Source organism: Oncorhynchus mykiss, chromosome 5 (genome assembly GCF_013265735.2).
Source record: "Oncorhynchus mykiss isolate Arlee chromosome 5, USDA_OmykA_1.1, whole genome shotgun sequence".
Classification (NCBI taxonomy): domain Eukaryota; kingdom Metazoa; phylum Chordata; class Actinopteri; order Salmoniformes; family Salmonidae; genus Oncorhynchus; species Oncorhynchus mykiss.
Genome location: NC_048569.1, coordinates 46,256,429 through 46,279,413, shown reverse-complemented (window position 1 = coordinate 46,279,413; position 22,985 = coordinate 46,256,429). Strand labels below are relative to the sequence as shown.

The 22,985-nt window shown below is 41.4% G+C and overlaps 1 protein-coding gene across 4 annotated transcripts in view; it reads right to left on the bottom strand.

The window, feature by feature from the left end:
* LOC110523953 (tyrosine-protein kinase JAK2) overlaps window positions 1–22,985 on the bottom strand; it is a 77,423-nt gene that overhangs the window by 21,163 nt on the left and 33,275 nt on the right. For all 4 annotated transcript variants that reach the window (XR_002473508.2, XM_021603119.2, XM_021603120.2 and 1 more), the window contains 5 exons: window positions 18,289–18,412; window positions 16,354–16,471; window positions 4,408–4,553; window positions 1,246–1,537; window positions 845–964 (listed from right to left, as the gene is read on the bottom strand). Coding sequence is in view for 3 of the 4 variants with exons in the window: in XM_021603119.2 (XP_021458794.2) it covers window positions 845–964; window positions 1,246–1,537; window positions 4,408–4,553; window positions 16,354–16,471; window positions 18,289–18,412 (800 nt within the window). In the remaining variant the exon portion in view is untranslated. The remainder of the gene's footprint in view (window positions 1–844; window positions 965–1,245; window positions 1,538–4,407; window positions 4,554–16,353; window positions 16,472–18,288; window positions 18,413–22,985) is intronic.

The following is a 22,985-nucleotide window of genomic DNA, read 5'->3' as shown; positions in this document are numbered from 1 at the left end:
CCTTTCTCTTTAGTGTCCTAAGTTTTCATAACTGTGACCTTAATTGCCTACTGTCTATAAGCTGTTAGTGTCTTAACGACCGTTCCACAGGTGCATGTTCATTAATTGTTCATAACAAACATGGGAAACAGTGTTTAAACCCTTTACAATGAAGATCTGTGAAGTTATTTTGATTTTTACAAATGATATTTTAAGGACAGGGTCCTGAAAAAGGGACATATCTTTTTTAGCTGAGTTTATAAACAGTGTACAAATCTTTCCATGACATAGACCGACCAGATAAATTCAGGTGAAAGCTATGATCTATTATTGATGTCACTTGTTAAATCCACTTCAAATCAGTGTAGATGAAAGGGAGGGGACAGATTAGAGAAGGCTTGTTAAGCCTCGAGTTAACTGAGACATGGATTGTGTATTAGTGCCATTTAGAGGGTGAATGGAAAAGACAAAAGATTAAAGTGCCTTTGAACGGGGTAGGGTAGTAGGTGCCAGGCACACCAGTTTGTGTCAAGGACTGCAACACTGCTGGGTTTTTCCACATACAACAGTTTCCCGTGTGCATCAAGAATGGTCCGACGGACATCCTGCCAACTTGACAACGATGGGAATCATTTGAGTCAACATGGGCCATCATCCCTGTGGAATGCTTTCAACACCTTGTAGAGTCCATGCCCCAACGAATTGAGGATGTTCTGAGGGCAAAGGGGGGGTTTTCAACTTAATATTAGGAAGGTGTTCATAATGTTTTGTACACTCAGTGTATATCGGGAATAGGGTCATTATCATTTCAGATAAAGCAGGTGTTCTTGTCCCTCTATGAGTTAGGTTAGCAGGGTGGTCGTACCAGAGTCTGATGGTCCTGTCTGTTGATGGTGACGATACGACTCTCGATAGCACCGCCCTTGTTGGCCTGCTTAATGCTGATGTCTATAACCTCGGGGAAATCACAGTACGTCTGGAAACCCTGAGAGACACCGGTAGAGAGAAAGAGATAGTGAGCGAGAAAGAGAAGTCACATACAGTAGCAGCAATCCTGAATGCACAACATTCAAACGCCCTTCCGCTTACTCTCTATGAAACTATCAAATGATTGCATGAGACAATTGAAACACATAACTAATCATAGCCATTTTGTGGTCGTTTCAGCACGGCATATGCCGTTTCCAAGAAGAGAAGAATAGAAAGAAAGGACAATAAGAGGACAAGAAACAAGAAGAGAAAGAAGAGAATGCTACTTCTCCCTACCTTTTCTATCTCCATATCCTTCCCCTGGGACCACTGAATTCCATTGTTACCCGTGACGACGATGGTGACCTCTCCAGCCGAGGACTCTGTGACCCGGAAGCACTCGGAGTAGAGGGCTGGCTGCAGCATCTCCAGATTTGCCAGGTATTTGAGCTTGAGATCGCGAGCGGTGGCATTACACTGGCAGAACTGCTGGATGAACTTCTTGAAGCGATGGCGGATTCTCTTCCGGGTCACAAAGTGGTACTCCTGAATACGGGCACGTATGTCCTTGGGCAGGAATGACTTATAGCTGTGGGGGGGGGGAGACAGAATGGGATTGGTTTAGTTACAATTGGGTGCATTAAATACTAGTATCAATAGCAGCCAAGAGATGAATTATGTGATACAATATCATGTTTTAAGAAAGGACATTTTTCAAAATGTGAAAATTAGCAACTAACATAAAATAATATATATTCTAAATACATGGGCTGGGTTGGATTGGAGGGAGGTGTGGTGTGATGGAGTGAGAAAAGGAGGCCCGGGTGAGTACAGACACCGTGTATCAGGAAATATTTAATGACATGGGTTTATTATGTTCTGTAAAGGATGTCATGAACACGTTTTCAATACTGATAATCTCACACACACTAAGAGTTTATATGTTCATTGATTTGCATGACCAGTGCCTTCCGAAAATATTCATACTTTACTTATTCCACATTTTGTTGTGTTAAAGCCTGAATTTGAAATTGATTTAATATATTTTTTTTTTTATCTCACCCATCTACACACAATACCCCATAACGACAAAGTGAAAACATGTTTTTAGAAGTATTTGCACATTTATTGAAAATGAAATACAGAACTCTCACATTTTCATAAATATTCACAACCTTGAGTCAATGTTAGAATCACCTTTGGTAGTGATTACAGCTGTGAGTCTTTCTGGGTAAGTCTCTAAGAGCTTTGCACACCTGGATTGTGCAATATTTGTTCCACTATTATTTTTGTAATTCTTCAAGCTTTGTCAAGTTGGTTGTTGATCATTGCTTGACAGTCTTGCCATAGATTTTCAAGACGATTTAAGTCAAAACTGTAACTAGGCCACTCAGGAGGTAATCTTGATAAGCAACTCCAGTGTATATTTGGCCTTGTGTTTTAGGTTACTGTCCTGCTGAAAGGCCAGTTCATGTATCTCCTAATTTCTGTTGGAAAGCAGACAACCAGGTTTTCCTCTAGGATTTTGCCTGCGCCTAGCTCTACTCCATTTATTTTTCATCAACAAAAAAATCCCAATCCTTACCGATGAAAAGCATACCCATAACATGATGCAGCCACCATCATGCTTGAAAATATGAAGAGTGGTACTCCGTGATATGTTGTTGGATTTGCCCAAAACATAATGCTTTTTTATTTAGGACATACATTTGGTAAAAAGCTTTTCATATGTAATTAATTTGAAAATGAATAGAAAAATCTAAAAACATAATTCCGCTGGGTCATGTGCTGAATGCATGGACAGCACGGTTAGTCTTCTAAAAAGTGACATTTGGAAAAATACCTCTTGAATTTTGAGTTTTTGACAAAGTGTCACAGAAACTGCAGAATATGCTCTTTCAGATACTACGTAGAAATCAAAATGTTTTACCTGCATGTGACCGAAGAAGGATTTGATAAAGCAATGCTCCTTTCCCTGCATCTGTCAATTACAAGATGCGCCCATCTCTTCATGTACAATTTGAGTACCGATAGGCCTAATATTGTCACTCATCAGATTATTGTCAATTTAATCTGGTCTATAGGCTAACTCTTATTACGTGTGAAATTCGTTTTGGTATAGTTTCGATGGGCCAGCTGTGCAGGCTGACTGGCATTGTTGGTTTCCCGCTCATCAACTTGGATCGAGTCAAGGATATGTTTTGCGTTATTCTAAAGGCCTACTGCAACACACAGCATGTTTTCATTTCCTGTACAATACATTTGATTAGTAATAGAGTCCTAGTAAATCAAACAGTACCATAACAGCTAATTTTTACAAAGTAAAACGTAAATGAGAATGTATCAACCTGCAAGGTGCGTGGTCAAATTATTAACATAAGCCAACACTGATAAATAGGCATAACAAACTCCTCGTTACACCACTATTGCTCTGAATTAAATCAACCTCTTCATCCTCATCATTCAGTTAGGCCTCATTTAAATTTGATTGTGAAGTAACTTGCATAATTATTGCCCATTCATTCATTTGTCATTCATTCAGTGAGAGAGAAAGAGAGGCGCATTAGCGCCTGGCTAGGTACCAACGTCCTACAGCACATTGTCTTGGCGGAATGAATTGGGAATAAGTGTGAGAAAAAATTTACGGGTAAATTAATGGGTAAAAAGGTTCTATATACTTTTCTGTTTGTGATTTAAAAATTCTGACAAGTGAGCAGTGTAAAATACAAACATTTAGGAAAAGTCAGGCGAGGAACAGGACATGGCGTTTTTTTTTTGGGGGGGGGGGTTATTTTAATATACAGTACAAAATCAAACGTCAGTGGCCGTTGGCCTATGGTGGTTCTAGCGTTAAGAGAATAAAATGCAAATGTTTGAAATGAGCATTTATATTGTTTAGGAACAAAACTCAAAGATATCATTTCGGATCCGGTTGGTATTTCACCTATTTTCACACAGATCTGAGGTATGTGGCCACCGGGCGAGATCCAACCTGGGATCCAAGGGGTTAACTACAAAATGTTGGTCAGATCTCAGGTAATTGGGTAGATCCGAAGACCTCTAGAAGAGAGAGAGCGCCGTCATTATACCATATGTCATATGCCAAAACGTGCAAGTTATATTTAACCCTAACAGTGATGTGTTCACCCAGTTCATTCCTCTCTTACAGCAACACCTCAGGGGAAGAGTTGCAGGGGAGAGGGGTGCAACTGAATAAGCCAATTGGAAGCTAGGGATTTAGGGATGATTAGGTGGCCAGGAAGGAAATACAAATGTCAGGTTAATATTTTAGCCAGGACACAGGGTTAACATCCCTATATCTTTAGTGACCACAGCGGAGGCTATGCATTCCACCTGGTTTGACCGTTGTGAACGCCGCTTTGTTTACCAAACGATTCCCAATACATTTTTAATTTGCTTTGAGGTTCAATATGCTCCATCTTCCTCCGGTGTACTCGCCTGGTGTCGTTGAAGATGTCCACAGGAGCCTGGCTGCTCTCCTTAGCCATCCTCATCATATCCAACACAGCCATGCCAAGACACTCCTCCTGGGCCTCATGGTTTACTGGGATACTGACCCAGCCATCCACAAAGTCACTACGCCACTGAGGGAGGGAGGTACAAGCCAGAAAGGAAGAAGTGGCAGAGGAAGTAAATAGGCAGGGAGATACAGGGTACAGGTGGCATAAGGTGAAAACAGAAAATGGAAAAAGGGGAGAAGAGAAAGAAAAAAAAGGGGGAGAGGGATAGATAACGTTTACATGACATGAGAGATGAGAAACGGCAGACAGACCATCTGATTAGGCACAACGCAGTTGTTCAAGCCTCAAATCTGTAGTTATACAGCCCTATCAGTGTCATGCCTCTCTCTGTCCCCATGGGCCCTCACGGTTATTAAAACCCTGGCCAGTACAGTTTCACTTTCTAAATTCTCCGTGGATAACATCAACTAAAACCACAGACACCGGCCTCGACTAGATAACTAATGCACTAACCAGACAGAACATCTTGAGGAACATCACCCAACTTTCGAAGATACGTGGAAACCAGGTACCTCAGTTCTCAGAATGTGTACTAAAGAGTCAACACCCCTTTCCTTACAGCAACCCAGGGCCTAACTTGTCCTAAACTACTGTCGGAAAGTGACTAATTGACTTGAGCATGTTTTAGTATGTTTATAATCATATAAGCATCCTAGCAATAGTGAATAACATGTTATGGGTTTGATAGATGCCCCTGTGAGACAGGAGTCAAATGGTAGAGATAATAGATTGCGAACACCTGCCCTGTGACACTGTCTTATAGCTTAACTGTGTTATATCATATTCACTCATTATGATTTGCATCATGGTATCCATGAATACATTGCTTTTTCTCAAATAGCCCTCTGTGTATGAGAGGATAATTAAGAATGGACTGCGGCAAGGTGCAGTATACTCCCTACTGATAAGAAGACCGGGAGACTCGTGGAAGAGTACCAAAGGTTCTGGACTCGGGCTGGGATGACAACACCACCTGCCTAACCAGAGATTCATTGTACCTCCTAAACTCAGGAGGGGGAGGGCTTGTCCGGGAAAACAGAGGTGATAAATATATGTTCTGAGATTCTGTAACTTGTCTTTTGCAGCTGTATGACCCAGTGTGGTTTAATTAAATGTAGCTTTCTTTGGAGTCCGACAGGAATTTGTCCCAGAAACTTAGAACCTAACAATTGGCGTTGTCGGTAGGATTCACCACGATTTACAGTTGGACGAGTCTGAATCAGTGGAACAGGAGACGGCACACAAAAACGAGGTTGGCAAAGTTCCTAGAACCATTCCACTCATTCTGACATCTTGGGGGGTCGGTCGTAGGCAGAATATGAATTTTGGGAAATGGACTTCGAAAGCCTGGATTTATTCATTAGTCCCACTGTCTTGACGTGGATGATTGTCATTTTTTTTAGGTTTGTGGCCTAGATTACTATTTTCATTTGAGCATCCCCTACTGGATCACTATGTCATTTGAAGTCTGAGGCTTAGATCAGGGGTTCCCAAACTTTTTCACTCGGGGCCCCGCTTCCAGCATTGGGGAACACCCCCTCCCCACAAGCCACATCTATTTCTATTGAGACAAGCTCTGTTCATGATACACAACTGTTCACACCCTTCTTGTTGGTGGAGAGAATTTTGCAGGTTTAAAGCTCATTTCCTGCAATTCTACACATTTTGCCATGGGGGGTAAAGAGAGTTTTACAGTTTTAAAGCACATTTTATTGCAATTCTATACATGTCTTGTGTATTCATGTGAATACATTACAACAATATTTATGGGCTAAAAAAACTAAGTAAAAAATGTTAGCTGACTTGGGCTAAATGATCTGGACATTTCTGACAATATAGCTCTGTAAGGTATGCCATTGACTAACATGACAAGAGGAACTGATGAAGCACTACCCAATTTCAAAATTGCACCTTGTGCGTTCTACTATTACAGCTTTCAAGAGTACGTTTAAAACCGGACTGAGTCCCCCCTGCCGACCCCCCCGGCCTAGACGACTATTTATATATGTTTTCCCTAGTGGATGATTGGCATTTTTGCAGTTTGTGGCAGAGATGACTATTTACATTTTTTGCCCTACTGGATGATTGCCATTTTTGAGGTTTGTGGCCTAGATGAAACATTTTTTTTTAGTTCCTTGCCCAGATGACTATATTAATGTTTGTCTTATTGTGTGTCATTGTCTGTTCGTTGTATGGATAAATTGTCATTTTTATACCAGTACGTTTGATTGTAAGAGAAGGAGTTCATGTTGAAAGAATCTTCTTGGGTACCATGAATTCATTGAACATGGACGGTTCCTGTTAATAGCATCCAATCTAGGAGGAGGCGTTGTCAGTAAGTAGTAATGTGTATAGTGTTAGAAGGTTGCATGCAAGTTCTGGAGGAAGTTCACCTCCGTGTATAGCAGTATGAAGACGTTATTTGTAAGTGATCTGTGTGTATTGGCTGTGGAGATGCTGTAAGTCAGGAGGTTGGTTTGTGGGCTATTGGTGCTAATAATAGAGACCGATTGTGTGGCATTTTTTAAAAACTTGTGTTGTCAACAACAGTGATACTTGAGGAGTGACACTGGTATAAAAGACCTTATGTCTCCTGGGTTCTCCAATAGTACATTTGCAGACGCTTCAGTGTCGTTCTCAACAAGATATCAGGTCCAGTTACAAATGTATTAAGCACGTACCCCGTGAATAGTGGGTGAGAACATCTAAACATCGTAGATACCGGGAGAGGCAGAGAAATAATAACCATTGAAAATGGCATCTGTGGGTTCTGACACTTCTGTAAAAGGGGGAATAGAAGAGGAAACATTTTGTAAAGCCATGGGTGTGCTGAAAGAGGCGCGCAAAGAATCTACCAATTCGGTATGGGGAAAATTGTGCAAATTGGAATCAATTGGTCAGCATTTCCCTGCTGACGGAAAATTCCAATCTAATAGAGATGTAGTGGTATGGCACGGCACAATGACGTCAAGGACAAATCGCAAGCTCAATATACACGCGTTTTGATGGCGTTGTTTTATCAACAACAAGGTAGAACCGATACATCTCATATTAAAGATATAGAGAGTCAGCTTGTGCAGGCGAGTAGTAGGAGGCGACTAGAGAAACATTTTGAAATCAACAGAACCAGGACCTCGAAGGCTCTGGAAAATAATACAAATCAAATCCAACATAGTAGTCCTGGGCTGGATTGGACTGGAAACCATAGAGAGGTGAGCCCGGTTCGTACCAGCTGCCAAGTATTGAGGAAATGCATTGCATAATGAAAGAAGTTAAATAGGGTCAGGAATTCGTCAGCTTCATTAGAAAAGAGGGTTGAATTTTTGGTTTCCATGCGGGCGCTTATGATCCCGTTGTCTGCGCTCTCCTGCCTAGAGCAATTTTGGCACAACTCCTAGCACCTCATCAAAAACCCTGCTTGGTCTTACAGCCGCGAGGCATGTGATCCAACAACCTCACATGTAGCGGGGGAAGGATTCTTAACCACTGCAGGGACGAGCGATAAGGATGGAAAAAACATAGGGCACAAAAATGTGGCTCTGGCTGGCAATTTTGCTGCTAGAGAAGGAATTTATGACAGGTTTGAAACCCACTATTAAGTCAACACACCAGCTGGGAACAGATAGTGCAAGCTGCATTGAGAGCGGAATCAAATTCAGCTCACGGTGCTGCAGTGCGTGTTGTCGCTCCTACCCATACCCCAAGCACTGGTAATGGATTTGAGAGTAGGGAGAATAAAAGCACACTGATGCCGCGCACTTGGCCATTGGATGAGAATGTACGGTGGTGCCTGGGCTCTCTGCGTCGACTCACTTTCTTCACTGACTAGTGAGCAGCAGCAAACTCATGAAAATGTCCAGAGTTGGAAGCAAAGAAAGCATAGGGATATTTGGCCTCAAAATGGCTACCTTTACACTGAGAAAAATCATTACGTTCAGTCAAGAGCAATGTAACTACTACCCATACAGTTTACAATCGGTCCAGTAACAATACCGGGCTTATTCTTTATTGTAGCTGGGGTAGAACCGATTTTGTGTTTGGATAATCTGTTGGCATGACCAAACACTCCTCACACGCTCAATCTGAGACTTTATTCATTCTTATTCTGAAATAGTTTAACTTCTGTCAGAATGGGGTAAATTAGCCTTCAACATTTTTGTTTTTGTGCGGTATCTGGCTCGAAAAAAACACTACGTTTTAATTTGGTGAACATTGGTATCTGGCTGATGTATTTTATAATTTGGGTACAAAACCTATTCATCTCAGAATAATACACAAGGAGTGTGAAGCAAATAGTGAATATCCAATAGTGATAGTACATTCAGTAAAACTTTGGGGTAGATTAAAACAATACCTTCCAGTAAAGTGAAAGTAAAGGGGGAGAGTGGCCTCCCTGTGAACAGAAGTTGTGTTTTGTTTACTCAGTAATTAAAACCTTTTTGTTACTGATTAAGATTAAGTATAGTGATTTAGTATAGTACCCATCTCTCCCTGTGAAGGCTGTTGACTTGGTAGAGCAGTTAGTTAAATTCTGCAGTTCTGAAAAGTATCAAATGTACCCGGATCTGGCCGTTAAGGGAGCTTCCAATTACACTGAACAAAAATATAAACGGAACATGAAAAGTGTTGATCCCATGTTTCATGAGCTGAAATAAAAGATCCCAGAAATGTTCCATATGCACAAAAAGCATATCTCTCAAATTCTGTGTACAATTTTTTTTACATCCCTGTTAGTGAGTATTTCTCATTTGCCAAGATAATCCATCCACCTGACAGGTGTGGCTGGGGACAATAGAAGGTCACTCTAAAATGTGCAGTTTTGTCACACTTGATGTCTCAAGTTTTGAGAGAGTGTGCAATTGCCATGCTGACTGCATGAATGTCCAGAGCAGTTGCCAGAGTATGTAAAGCTAATTTCTCTACTATAAGCCACCTCCAATGTAATTTCAGAGAATTTGGCAACCGGCCTCACAACCGCAGACCACATGTATGGCTTTGTGTGGTCGAGCGGTTTGCTGATGTCAACGTTTTGAACAGAGTGCCCCATCGTGGTAGTGGGTTATGGTATGGGCAGGCATAAGCTATGGACAACAAACACAACTGGATTTTATCGATGGCAATTTAAATGTAGAGATACCGTGCCGTGCGAATTTACCAGCTACGTCTATCAACAGTTGTTGTAGTTACATCATGAACATTCTATTGAAATGGTTACTTGCATAGAGGAGTCTTTTGTTTAGACATGTAGCTTGCTAAACAATGAACCATAATCAAAACTCATAATGTATGAATCTGCAGGTAGCTAACCAACAAGGTTCAATGTTAGCAAGCTAACAGATAAAAATATTACTACACAGATCAAACATGTAACGTTAGATAGGGAGCCAGCCAGCTAATGTTAGCTAGCTAGCTAACAGTACACTAACTTAAAAAGAAATTACTGACGAAATTAGAAACATGTAATATCTGAAAAATTTAGCTAGCTAGACTATCTTACCCTTATAAATGGATGGACGCTTCTCCCCCTCTGTCACAGATGCCATGTTTGCCCTTAGTTTGAATATGTAATCCGGAGGCAGGTCTTTTATACAACAGCCTTCTGTGTGATATCTTTTCAAAACGGCAGAATGTTCTCAATCTCCTTAACTATCATACTCTATTTCCACAGATTTCAAAACTCGGTCATCCAGAAAGTGGAGAGCAGCACTTACGCAGTTCTACTACATAATACCTTTCAGAAAAGCTGCGTTAGAAAGGATCACCTACACATTATAGGAAATAACGGTAAATGTACTACTGGTGATATAGTGGGGCAAAAAAGTATTTAGTCAGCCACCAATTGTGCAAGTTCTCCCACTTAAAAAGATGAGAGGCCTGTAATCTTCATCATAGGTACACTTCAACTATGACAGACAAAATGAGGGAGAAAAAAAAATTGTACGATTTTTTATGAATTTATTTGCAAATTATTGTGGGAAATAAGTATTTGGTCAATAACAAAAGTTTCTCACTACTTTGTTATATACCCTTTGTTGGCAATGACAGAGGTCAAATGTTTTCTGTAAGTCTTCACAAGGTTTTCACACACTGTTGCCGGTATTTTGGCCCATTCCTCCATGCAGATCTCCTCTAGAGCAGTGATGTTTTGGGGCTGTTGCTGGGCAACACAGACTTTCAACTCCCTCCAAAGATTTTCCATGGGGTTGAGATCTGGAGACTGGCTAGGCCACTCCAGGACCTTGAAATGCTTCTTACGAAGCCACTCCTTCGTTGCCCGGGCGGTGTGTTTGGGATCATTGTCATGCTGAAAGACCCAGCCACGTTTCATCTTCAATGCCCTTGCTGATGGAAGGAGGTTTTCACTCAAAATCTCACGATACATGGCCTCATTCATTCTTTCCTTTACACGGATCAGTCGTCCTGGTCCCTTTGCAGAAAAACAGCCCCAAAGCATGTTTCCACCCCCATGCTTCACAGTAGGTATGGTGTTCTTTGGATGCAACTCAGCATTCTTTGTCCTCCAAACACGACGAGTTGAGTTTTTACAAAAAGTTATATTTTGGTTTCATCTGACCATATGACATTCTCCCAATCTTCTTCTGGATCATCCAAATGCTCTCTAGCAAACTTCAGACGGGCCTGGACATATACTGGCTTAAGCAGGGGGACACATCTGGCACTGCAGGATTTGAGTCCCTGGCGGCGTAGTGTGTCACTGATGGTAGGCTTTGTTACTTTGGTCCCAGCTCTCTGCAGGTCATTCACTAGGTCCCCCCGTGTGGTTCTGGGATTTTTGCTCACCGTTCTTGTGATCATTTTGACCCCACTGGGTGAGATCTTGCGTGGAGCCCCAGATCGAGGGAGATTATCAGTGGTCTTATATGTCTACCATTTCCTAATAATTGCTCCCACAGTTGATTTCTTCAAACCAAGCTTCAAACCTATCTGTCATAGTTGAAGTGTACCTACTGTATATATATATGTTACACACACACAAACAAACATACATACACACACACACACCACAGTTGAAGTCGGAAGTTTACATACACTTAGGTTGGTGTCATTAAAACTAGTTTTTCAACCACTCCACAAATTTCTTGTTAACAAACTATAGTTTTGGCAAGTCGGTGAGGACATCTACGTGACACAAGTCATTTTTCCAAAAATGGTTTATTGACAGATTATTTCACTTACACTATCACAATTCCAGTGGGACAGAAGTTTACATACCCTAAGTTGACTGTGCCTTTAAAAAGCTTGGAAAATTCTAGAAAATGATGTCATGGCTTTAGAAGCTTCTGACAGCTAATTGACATCATTTAAGTCAATTTGAGGTGAACCTGTGGATGTATTTCAAGGTCTACCTTCAAACTCAGTGCGTCTTTGCTTGACATCATGGGAAAATCAAAAGAACTCAGCCAAGACCTCAGGAAAAAAATTGTAGCCATCCACATGTCTGGTTCATCCTTGGGAGCATTTTCCAAATGCCTGAAGTTACCACGTTCATCTGTACAAACAATAGTACGCAAGTATAAACACCATGGGACCACGCGGCCGTCATACCCCTCAGGAAGGACACGCATTCTTTCTCCTAGAGATGAACGTACATTGCTGCGAAAAGTGCAAATCAATCCCAGAACAACAGCAAAGGACCTTGTGAAAATGCTGGAGGAAACAGGTACAAAAGTATCTATATCCACAGTAAAATGAGTCCTATATCGACATAACCTGAAAAGCCGCTCAGCAAGGAAGAAGACATTGCTCCAAAACAGTCATAAAAAAGACAGACTACGGTTTGCAACTGCACATGGGGACAAAGTTCGTACTTTTTGGAGAAATGTCCTCTGGTCTGATGAAACAAAAGTAGAACTGTTTGGCCATAATGACAATCATTATGTTTGGAGGAAAAAGGGGGAGGCTTGCAAGTTGAAGAACACCATCCCAACTGCTGCAGGAGGGACTTGCACGCTTCACATAATAGATGGCATCATGAGGTAGGAAAATTATGTGGATATATTGAAGCAACATCTCAAGACATCAGTCAGGAAGTTAAAGCTTGGTCACAAATGGGTCTCCCAAATGGACAATGACCCCTAAGCATACATCCAAAGTTGTGGCAAAATGGCTTAAGAATAACAAAGTCAAGGTATTTATTTATTTATTTTTATTTTACCTTTATTTAACTAGGCAAGTCAGTTAAGAACAAATTCTTATTTTCAATGACGGCCTAGGAACAGTGGGTTAACTGCCTGTTCAGGGGCAGAACGACAGATTTGTACCTTGTCAGCTCGGGGGTTTGAACTTGCAACCTTGCGGTTACTAGTCCAACGCTCTAACCATTAGGCTACCCTGCCGCCCCCACCCCTGCCCCCTGCCCCCTGCCGCCCCCACCCCGTATTGGAGTGGCCATCACAAAGCCCTGATCTAATCCTATAGAAAATTTGTGGGCAGAACTGAAAAAGCGTGTGTGAGCAAGGAGGCCTACAAACCTGACTCAGTTGCACCAGCTGTCAGGAGGAATGGGCCAAAATTCACCCAACTTATTGTGAGAAGCTTGTGGAAAGCTACACTAAACATTTGACCCAAGATAAATAATTTAAAGGCAATGCTACCAAATACTAATTAAGTGTAGGTAAACTTCTGACCCACTGGGAATGTGATGAAAGAAATAAAAGCTGAAAGAAATAATTATTTCAACTATTATTCTGACATTTCACATTCTTGGTAATCCTAACTGACCTAAAACAGGGAATTTTTACTCGGATTAAATGTCAGGAATTGTGGAAAACTGAGTTCCAATGTATTTGGCTAAGGTGTATGTAAACTTCCGACTACAACTCTATGTGTGTGTGTGTGTGTGTGTGTATGTGTGTATATATATAAAAACAATCTCGGTCGACCAACAGTCGAATCACTAAACAATCGACTAACTGGGGTCGGCCCTAATCTATATAGTGCAAACTAATGAGGCGAACTCAGTGAAGTTCAATCTCTTGCGTCTCTGCATGACATGGCACTTCTTCTGTGCAGCAGTCCTGGAGGCGCATGGCAGCATACGCGCGTAGCTTAGAGGGAACATTGGTAGTAAGTACACCATCATGCTTTTGGGTGTCTTTTCAGATTCCAGAATAATTATTTAGTTGTGGACATTACATCACTTCACTCCCTCTCTTGGTCCTCATCTTTGTAAGTCACCTTGATTTTGCAACTGTGTTTTACTAGTTTCTTCATGACATTTGTTAGCGAACTCCATGACAGTAGCTAAAGCAAAGGGCTATAGCAGCACACAAGTCGACTACAAATGCATGCTGGGCATGCCCTGAACTTGTGAAGTGAGGGCTACTGGAGCGCTATTTGAGCAAAATTGGAGAGGGCGAGAAGGCTAATGCTCCAGCCTTTGGGAATCACGCTCTGCACTCCAGTCAAATTGGGCACGCTCTGCTCCTCACTCTGCTCCAGCTCCGTTCACATACTCGGATTAGAACTACGGACAGTCCAGTTTCACTTTCTATATTCTCTGTGGATAACATCGACTAAAACTGGAATTCGTACCAGAAACGTAGAACCTAACACTTGTCATGACATTGGCCTGTGGGTAAGGTTTATGACCCTCCCATAAATACCTTTCTCCCTTCCCTCTCTCTACTGGAGTACTCTTGAATAGCCTTTGTTAAACATAGAGAGTCTGGGAACATCATACAAGTGGGGGGAAAGGAACCATATTTCGGTAATAGAACCAGTTGAAAATATGCGTTGGTACTTAATGAATATGATGTCAGTTCAGTTGTCATCTGAGACATTATGACTGATGACAGGACGACAAACTGTATCTGGGAAAGTCTACACATTCTAGTTATCAGATTCACATGTAATTGTTGAGCAATTTAAAATGTTTAAATATGACACTATTTGTGAAAAGATTAAATGTAATTTTAGCTTCCAAATGAGAGAATTGTGTTTTCAAAAAGTTAGAGCTCTGCTCAATCAGTGACCCAGCCCTGTAAAGAGACATGGGCTATAAAACTATGAAAACACACCCTTCTCCCTCCTCTATATAAAGCCTTGACGAAAATGTAACCTCTTGTTCCGGGTACATTAGGATGACGATCCGATGTCAGAATGGTTCAGATAATAACTACAGAATGAAGCCAACATCAGCGTGAGCTTTGGTTGCGAATGGTATGAACTTTGAACTCTTATTCACTACAGAAGTGATACCTCCTAGCCGTTGAGTTAGCAGCGGCCGCTGTAAACGTGGGCTAGGAAAGGACGGACGACGTATCCAGCCTAACACACAACGACGATACTACAACGTAGCCAATTTACCGCCTCGGACATTCTTCTGAGGACAGGAAGATCTCTGTTGGCTAACACGGCCAGCATCTAGGACCAACCTACCGAAGCGCAGATCAGAGTAAATATTTATTGCTTTTCCCTTTTCCAAATGGGCGGTAATTTAGAATGCATAAGATACTGTATTTGCGATAGCATGGCTTCTCCCTTTGTTCCTCAGTCTTCCCGCTCTTTCACTCAAACCCAACCCCCTTTCCTTTGTGTAGCTAGCCGTCATGTCGGCTCCGTCCACCAGGGACGTTTTCTGTATGACATAATTTGCATTCTGTGTATATGTAATTCTGTGTGATTAGTTAGGTATTTAGTAAATAAATAATTAAACCCAATTTTGTATTGCTGATTCAACTTGTTAGCCAGGGTTCGTGAAGATAACCAAGAATTTACAACTTTCAGACGAGACTGAAATAAGGTGACGATTAATATTGACTGCTATTGATGTAAAATATGACTAGGTCTTTAAGAGTTTATTCGTAAGAATACAGCTCTATAAAAACACTCTTTCGTGGTGCACCGATTTTCTAGTTAATTACATTAACATGATTAGCTCAATCAGGTAATATTAATTACAGAGAAAAGATTTTATAGAATAGCATGTCATATCACTTAATCCGGCATAGCCAAAGACACTACAGACTTAAGGGGAAATTCGCAGTTGAAAAGATAAAGCACATCCCACCTCTGTTCTGGTAAAAAAAGGCCAGGAGAAATGTAACCACTTAAATTCATAGACAGTGTAATTGATGCAACGACTGCCTATCCAAGGTAATCAGAATTATAGTTTCAAGCATATTTTGAAGCTATACCGTGTTTATTTACATTTTTAATTTTGACAAACATTGGGTAAAACAAGCTAATATTTTGGGTTCTGATGTATGAAAGTTTAACTAAGCTCATGAGGCATCTCTAAGTTATATTCTTCAAGAATCAATGAGTGTATATAATTTATTTATAAGTCCAAAATTGGGATGCAGCAATTGCGTATTGCCCCTTTAAATGACAGCATATTCTCTCATAGTAAAGTGAAAAGGATAAGCGTAGATAAAGTCAAAAGGATAAGCGTAGATCAAAAGAGCCCCCTGGTTCACAAATCTTCACATAAACATTGTTAAAACGTGAGATAGAGCACACACATACACACAAAAACATAAAAAACCCACCACTGTGCCTCTCACACTGCCTCCCAATATCACTTCCCCTTTCTTCAGTACCCTACCACCCTTCCACCCAATGGGTGGATTAAGCAATGATTTACACATCACAAGCTCTACAAGCCTTGCTGATAGGTGCTTTGCTTATAGAGACCATTACCCCAAATGCAGCCTGTGGTCTGGTCAGAGCCCATATTTACACAGCAACCCTGAGTAGAAGAGCCGATTAATTTAAAGCTGAACCTAGATTAGCACTCCTACCCTGAGACTCTTTATGAATTTACATCTTGCTCTCTTGAATTTCACTCTACCAGACTGAAAACAAACCAGGCAAAAATAATGACAAAGTCGAGACTAACCTGAGCAAAGAGGTAGGACATGACGGTGTCGTCTAAGACGGGGCTCTCCAGCCCTTTGTTGACCCCATAGCGGTGGGCACAGGAGGCTCGGTTGTTATACCAGCCAGGGAAGTAGTACCTAGAGAGAGAGAGGGGAAAGAAACAGGGTTGTGGCACATGAACACCTAGCAACTAGTGGTTAGAGTGACAAATAAAAGCAGCCAATTGATAGCCTGCCATGCAAAGGATGACTAGCCTGTACAGGTGGCAGTAATAGCTTTCCTTATATTTCTTATGCAACAAATACGTACTTACCGTATCAGCAACAAATGAGAACAGCAAAACTACAAAACTGCCAGGACACGTCCTCTGGCTGTGGTTCAATGTGGAGAAGGACTTTCATTCCATAATAGCAGTTTGACATGTAACAGTCACATTTCCTTCATACAGGCATTTTCTGCCTGTACGAACAATTAAAACCACTGTTACTGAACTGAACTAATATTTATACCTAATGTTTTAGGGTCCACACACAGATCGGCTACACATCCATAGACCTGTCTTTTTATCTGCAATGCACTTTAATGACTCAAAGAAGAGTATTCAACTATGTGCTTTTTTTTTTTGGAGCTCTCCTAGCTATGACGTTGAGAAACTATAGCAAGCACACTTGTAATTGTTCTGTTTGGAACACAACCCCGCGTCCCCGCCATCAAACAAGTACGGTTATTGTTCACGCAATCCCAAAAAACAGCCCATTATAAACAGCTATCTGGGTCAGGTGGGCATCATTTGAAATCTTGTTCTGTTGCCAACATGACTAGGTGAGTTATAAAATAGGATCTTACAGTGCTAGGCATTCACAGGGCGAACCAGAGAACCAGACGGTCATTTCACTGCACATAGAATGGAGTCATGCGTGCATTCAGGTGCGAGTTCCGTGGCAAATTTTCATCACAATAGACATAGGCTCATTCTGTTCAGAACAACCCAGGGTATGACGCCATGTCATCTTGTAACTGCACATCAAACAGTGATCGTAAACGGTGACTGTTAATGACATAAGTTTTCATGTGAAGTGCATATTTGGACTCAAGTTTTTGGCTTGCTTGTATGACATCAAAGTGGTATTTACTATAATCCTCATCGTCTCATCCTTTTAAAATACATAGTCTCTTCCTGAGCCAGAGGCTGCTAGCTAGGACACCAGTACAGTGTCCTTCGCCCCCCACCTGACGAGCACTGCTTTCCCAGTTATTTTAATGTTATGGCGAGGGTAGTGCAACGCGAGAGTTGGATTGGCTACACAAGCTAACTACTTCCCTTGCCTTAACGTTAAAATAACTGCGGGAAAGCAGCGCTCGGCAGGCGGGGGCGAAGGACACTGTGTACCGGTGTCCCCTATCTAGCTATCAGCCTCGTTCGGTGGGTTTTTGGTGCATTACCGCCACCTATTGTGCTGCAGTCTGGGACAGAAACCGCGCTAGCAGCCACAATGGCAGTGGCCGCGGCATTTAGCGAGGCATAGTACGCGCCATGTAGTAACATCAGTCCGCAGATGGACATTATTGCGGTAGGAAGTCAGCAACTCGATTCACATTGTTTGGAGGGCCAACTAGAGGACTGAAAAGGCACTACACCTCGCTACAAGTTGAATTGGGACACCACTCCCACGCCATACCACGTGCGGGATAGGGCAAAACGGAGGGGAAGGGCTAAGGGGGTGGGTTATTGGAATTGAGCCAAAGAGTAAGATGTCATAGAAGATAAAAGAACATTGTATATAATTGTGTATACCACAGTACAATGATACTTTGATTAAACTTCATTACCACTGTAATTTCACACTTTAATTCCTCCATTTTTTAATAAATCTATTCCAACTAAATATTTCCTTTTCAACAGAGAAATAAATTGTGCTAGACCCCTGATCCCATGCCACTTCCTAGTTCCTACCTCACTCTGAAGAGGAGCATCTCATTGGCTGATTCATCCAGTTTGAGGATGTGATTGGGTGGGAACCACATGCGGTCGCTCTCCCTCATCAGGCCAAATAGGCTGCAGTACATTGGTGACAGGCCTGGGACACAGGAGAGAACAGAAAAATTTAAAAAATTGACACTAAAGATATCCATAGGCGTCGATCCCCGGTCGAGTCTCACACGAAAACACTAGAAAGTGGGACCGGATGCCTCTGCTTGGCACATACAGCATTAAGGAGATGGATTGGGGCTAAGGCCCATCGATAGACTAGTGTAGGGCTGGGCGATATGGCCAAAATATTATATCACAATATATGTCTAATTTTTGATGGTATGGCGGTATATGTTTATTAATAATACAAGTTCTAAATATGCTTTGAGTAGTGTATGACCCTATGGTTTGGTTTTAATGGGGCTTTCTTCTGATTGAATCGTATAAAACAAATCACCCAAAAATGTCAGCATTTTTTACCAATTTCTGCATTTCCTTAACTCAATTGTTATCATTTCCACACTTTGCTACATTTGTCTTTGTATGCCTATATTGTCAAACAGTAACTTTCCTTTATCAGAATAATTCATATCTTCTATGACTATGTATTTGCAATGTATTTGGGCCTCCCGAGTGGCGCAGCGGTCTAAGGTGCTAGAGGCGTCACTACAGACCCTGGTTCGATTAAGGGCTGTATCACCTTGATTGGGAGTCCCATAACACGGCGCACAATTGGCCCAGCTTTTTCCTGGTTCGGGTTTGGCAGTCATTGTAAATAAGAATTTGTTCTTAACTGACTTGCGTAGTTAAATAAAATATTAAATAAATCAAATAAAAATAACGTGCAAATGTATCTCATGGCAGTTCTTAATTTCACCACAAGGGGCAGTGTGCAGATTTTGAAGGTCCTTTTGGCAAGCTTTACACCACTCCAGCCGACACTTGGCTAATTTGAAGGGATGTCCATATACTTTTGTACACACACACACACACACGGTCAAGAGTTTGGACACACCTACTCATTCAAGGGTTTTACTTTATTTTGTAATATTTCCTACATTGTAGAATAATAGTGACAACATCAAAACTATGACATAACACATATGGAATCATGTAGTAACCAAAAGTCTTAAATCAAAACATATTTTGAGATTCTTCATATTTTGAGATTCTTCAAAGTAGCTAACCTTCGTCTTGATGACAGCTTTGCACAATCTTGGCATTCTCTCAACCAGCTTCATGAGGTAGTCACCTGGAATGCATTTCAATTAACAACTGTGCCTTGTTTAGTTAAATTGTGGAATTTCTTTCCTTCTCAATCATTTGAGCCTATCAGTTGTGTTGTGAGGTAGGGGTGGTATACAGAAGATAGTCCTATTTGGTAAAAGACCAAGTCCATATTATGGCAAGAACAGCTCAAATAAGCAAAGACAACCCATCATTACTTTAAGACATGAAGGTCAGTCAATCCTGAAAATTTCAAGAACTTTGAAAGTGCAGTCGCAAAAACCATCAAGCGCTATGATTGAACTGGCTCTCATGAGGACCGTCACGGGAAAGGAAGACCCAGAGATACCTCTGCTGCAGAGGATAAGTTCATTAGAGCTAACTGCACCTCAGAGTGCAACCCAAATAAATGCTTCACAGAGTTCAAGTAACAGACACATCTCAACATCAACTGTTCAGAAGAGATTGTGTGAACCAGGCCTTCATGGTCGAATTGCTGCAAAGAAACCACTACTAAAGGACACCAATAAGAAGAAGAGACTTTCTTGGGCAAAAAAACACGAGCAATGGACATTAGACCATTGGAGATTTTTGGTTCCAACCGCCGTGATTTTGTGAGAAGCGGTGTGGGTGTACGGATGATCTCCGCATGTGTGGTCCCCTCAGTGGAGCATGGAGGAGGTGGTGTAATGGTGTGGGGGTGATTTGCTGGTGACACTGTCAGTAGTATATTTAGGATTCAAGGCACACTTAACCAGCATGGCTACCACAGCATTCTGCAGCGATATGCCATGCCATCTGGTTTGGATTATCATTTGTTTTTCAACAGGACAATGACCCAAAAGACACCTCCAGGCTGTCTAAGGGCTTTTTGTCCAAGGAGAGTGATGGGCTGCTGCATCAGATGACTTGGCATCCACAATCACCCAACCTCAACCCAGTTGAGATGGTTTGGGCTGAGTTGGACCGCAAAGTGAAGGAAAAGCAGCCAACAAGTGCTCAGCATATGTGGGAACTCCTTCAAGAATGTTGGAAAAGTATTCCTCATGAAGCTGGTTGACACCAAGAGTGTGCAAAGCTGTCAAGCAAAAGGTGGCTACTTTGAATAATTTTTGGGTTACTAAAGGATACCATATGTGTTATTTAATAGTTTTGATGTCTTCACTATTATTCTACAATGTAGAAAATAGTAAAAATACAAACTTGAATGAGTAGGTGTTCTAAAACTTTTGACCAGTAGAGAGAGAGTGTGTGAGTGTGTGAGTGAGTGAGTGTGTTAAAATACAGTTGAAGTCGGAAGTTTACATACACCTTAGCCAAATACATTTAAACTCGGTTTTTCACAATGCCTGACATTTAATCCAAGTAAAAAATTCCCTGTCTTAGGTCAGTTAGGATCACCACTTTATTTTAAGAATGTGAAATGTCAGAATAATAGTAGAGAGAATGACTTATTTCAGCTTTTATTTCTTTCATCAGATTCCCAGTGGGTCAGAAGTTTACATACACTCAATTAGTATTTGGTAGTATTGCCTTTAAATTGTTTGTCTTGGGTCAAACTTTTAGGGTAGCCTTCCACAATCTTCCCACAATAAATTGGGTGAATTTAGGCCGATTCCTCCTGACAGCTGGAGTAACTAAGTCAGGTTTGTAGGCCTCCTTGCTCGCACAAGCTTTTTCAGTTCTGCCCACAAATTTTCTATGGGATTGAGGTCAGGGCTTTGATGGCCACTCCAATACCTTAACTTTGTTGTCCTTTTTCATTCGGAAGACTATTTTGCCACAACTCTGGATGTATGCTTGGGGTCATTGTCCATTTGGAAGACCCATTTGCAACCAAGCTTTAACTTCCTGACTGATGTCTTGAGATGTTGCTTCAATATATCAACATAATTTTCCTACCTCATGATGCCATCTATTTTGTGAAGCGCACAAGTCCCTCCAGCAGCAAAGCACCCCCACAACATGATGCTGACACCCCCATGCTTCACGGTTCCCTTTTTCCTCCAAACATAACAATGGTCATTATGACCAAACAGTTCTATTTTTGTTTCATTAGACCATTTCTCCAAAAAGTACGACCTTTGTCCCCATGTCCAGTTGCAAACTGTAGTCTAGAATTGTTATGGCGGTTTTGGGGCAGTGGCTGTTTCCTTGCGGAGCAGCCTTTCAGGTTATGTCGATATAGGAATCGTTTAACTGTGGACAGAGATACTTTTGCACCGGTTTCCTCCAGCATCTCCACAAGGTCCTTTGCTATTTTTCTGGGATTGATTTGCACTTTTAGCACCAAAGGAGGTTCATCTCTAAGAGACAGAACGCATCTCCTTCCTGAGCGGTATGACGTCTGCGTGGTCCCATGGTGTTTATACTTGTGTACCATTGCTTGTACAGATGAACGTGGTACCTTCAGACGTTTGGAAATTGCTCCCAAGGATGAACAAGACTTGTGGAGGTCTATAATTTGTTTTCTGAGGTCTTGGCTGAGTTCTTTTGATTTTCCCAAGCAAAGAGGCACTGTTTGAAGGTAGGCCTTAAAAAAACATCCAGAGGTACACCTCCAATTGACTCAAATGATGTCAATTAGCTATCAGAAGCTTCTAAAGCCATGACATAATTTTCTGGAATTTTCCAAGCTATTTAAAGGCACAGTCAACTTAGTGTATGTAAACTTCTGACCCACTGGAATTGTGAAATAGTGAATTATAAGTGAAATAATCTGTCTGTAAACAATTGTTTGAAAAATTACTTGTGTCATGCACAAAGTAGATGTAATAACCGACTTGCCAAAACTATAATTTGTTAACAAAAATTTGTGGAGTGGTTGAAAAACAAGTTTTAATGACTCCAACATAAGTGTATGTAAACTTCCGACATCAAATTGTACATACATAGTATTCCTTGAATAGCCTTGAATAGGAAGAGTGAAAGAGACTGGGTTGTAAAGTCAGAAGTTAATGGTTCTCTGTGGGAAGACCGATAGCTTTGGAATGTGTTGGGGCGAAGGGAGGAGAGCAACGGTTGAGATAGGAGAGACTGATGGACATCTGTGGACTAGGGGAAGGAGGGGTTGAGGTCAGGAGGTGAGGTCAGTTCCCCTTATTAAGGGAGTAATCAGGGTTTAGTATCTGGTTACCTTCTTTCTGTTGAACCATAAGATGTAAGGATTGGAGAGAGAAGGAGGAGTGTCCTAAAGTGGGATGTTGAGAAATGTTTTGCTGTCTGAATTACAGAACCTGTAATACACAAGTATATATTTTTAGACCTGCATATTTAGTTAAAAGAAATTCAGGTTAGCAGGCAATATTAAACTAGGGAAATTGTGTCACTTCTCTTGCGCTCATTGCACGCAGAATCGGGGTATATGCAACAGTTTGGGCCGCCTGGCTCATTGCAAAATAATTTGCCAGAATTGTACGTAATTATGACGTAACATGGAAGGTTGTGCAATG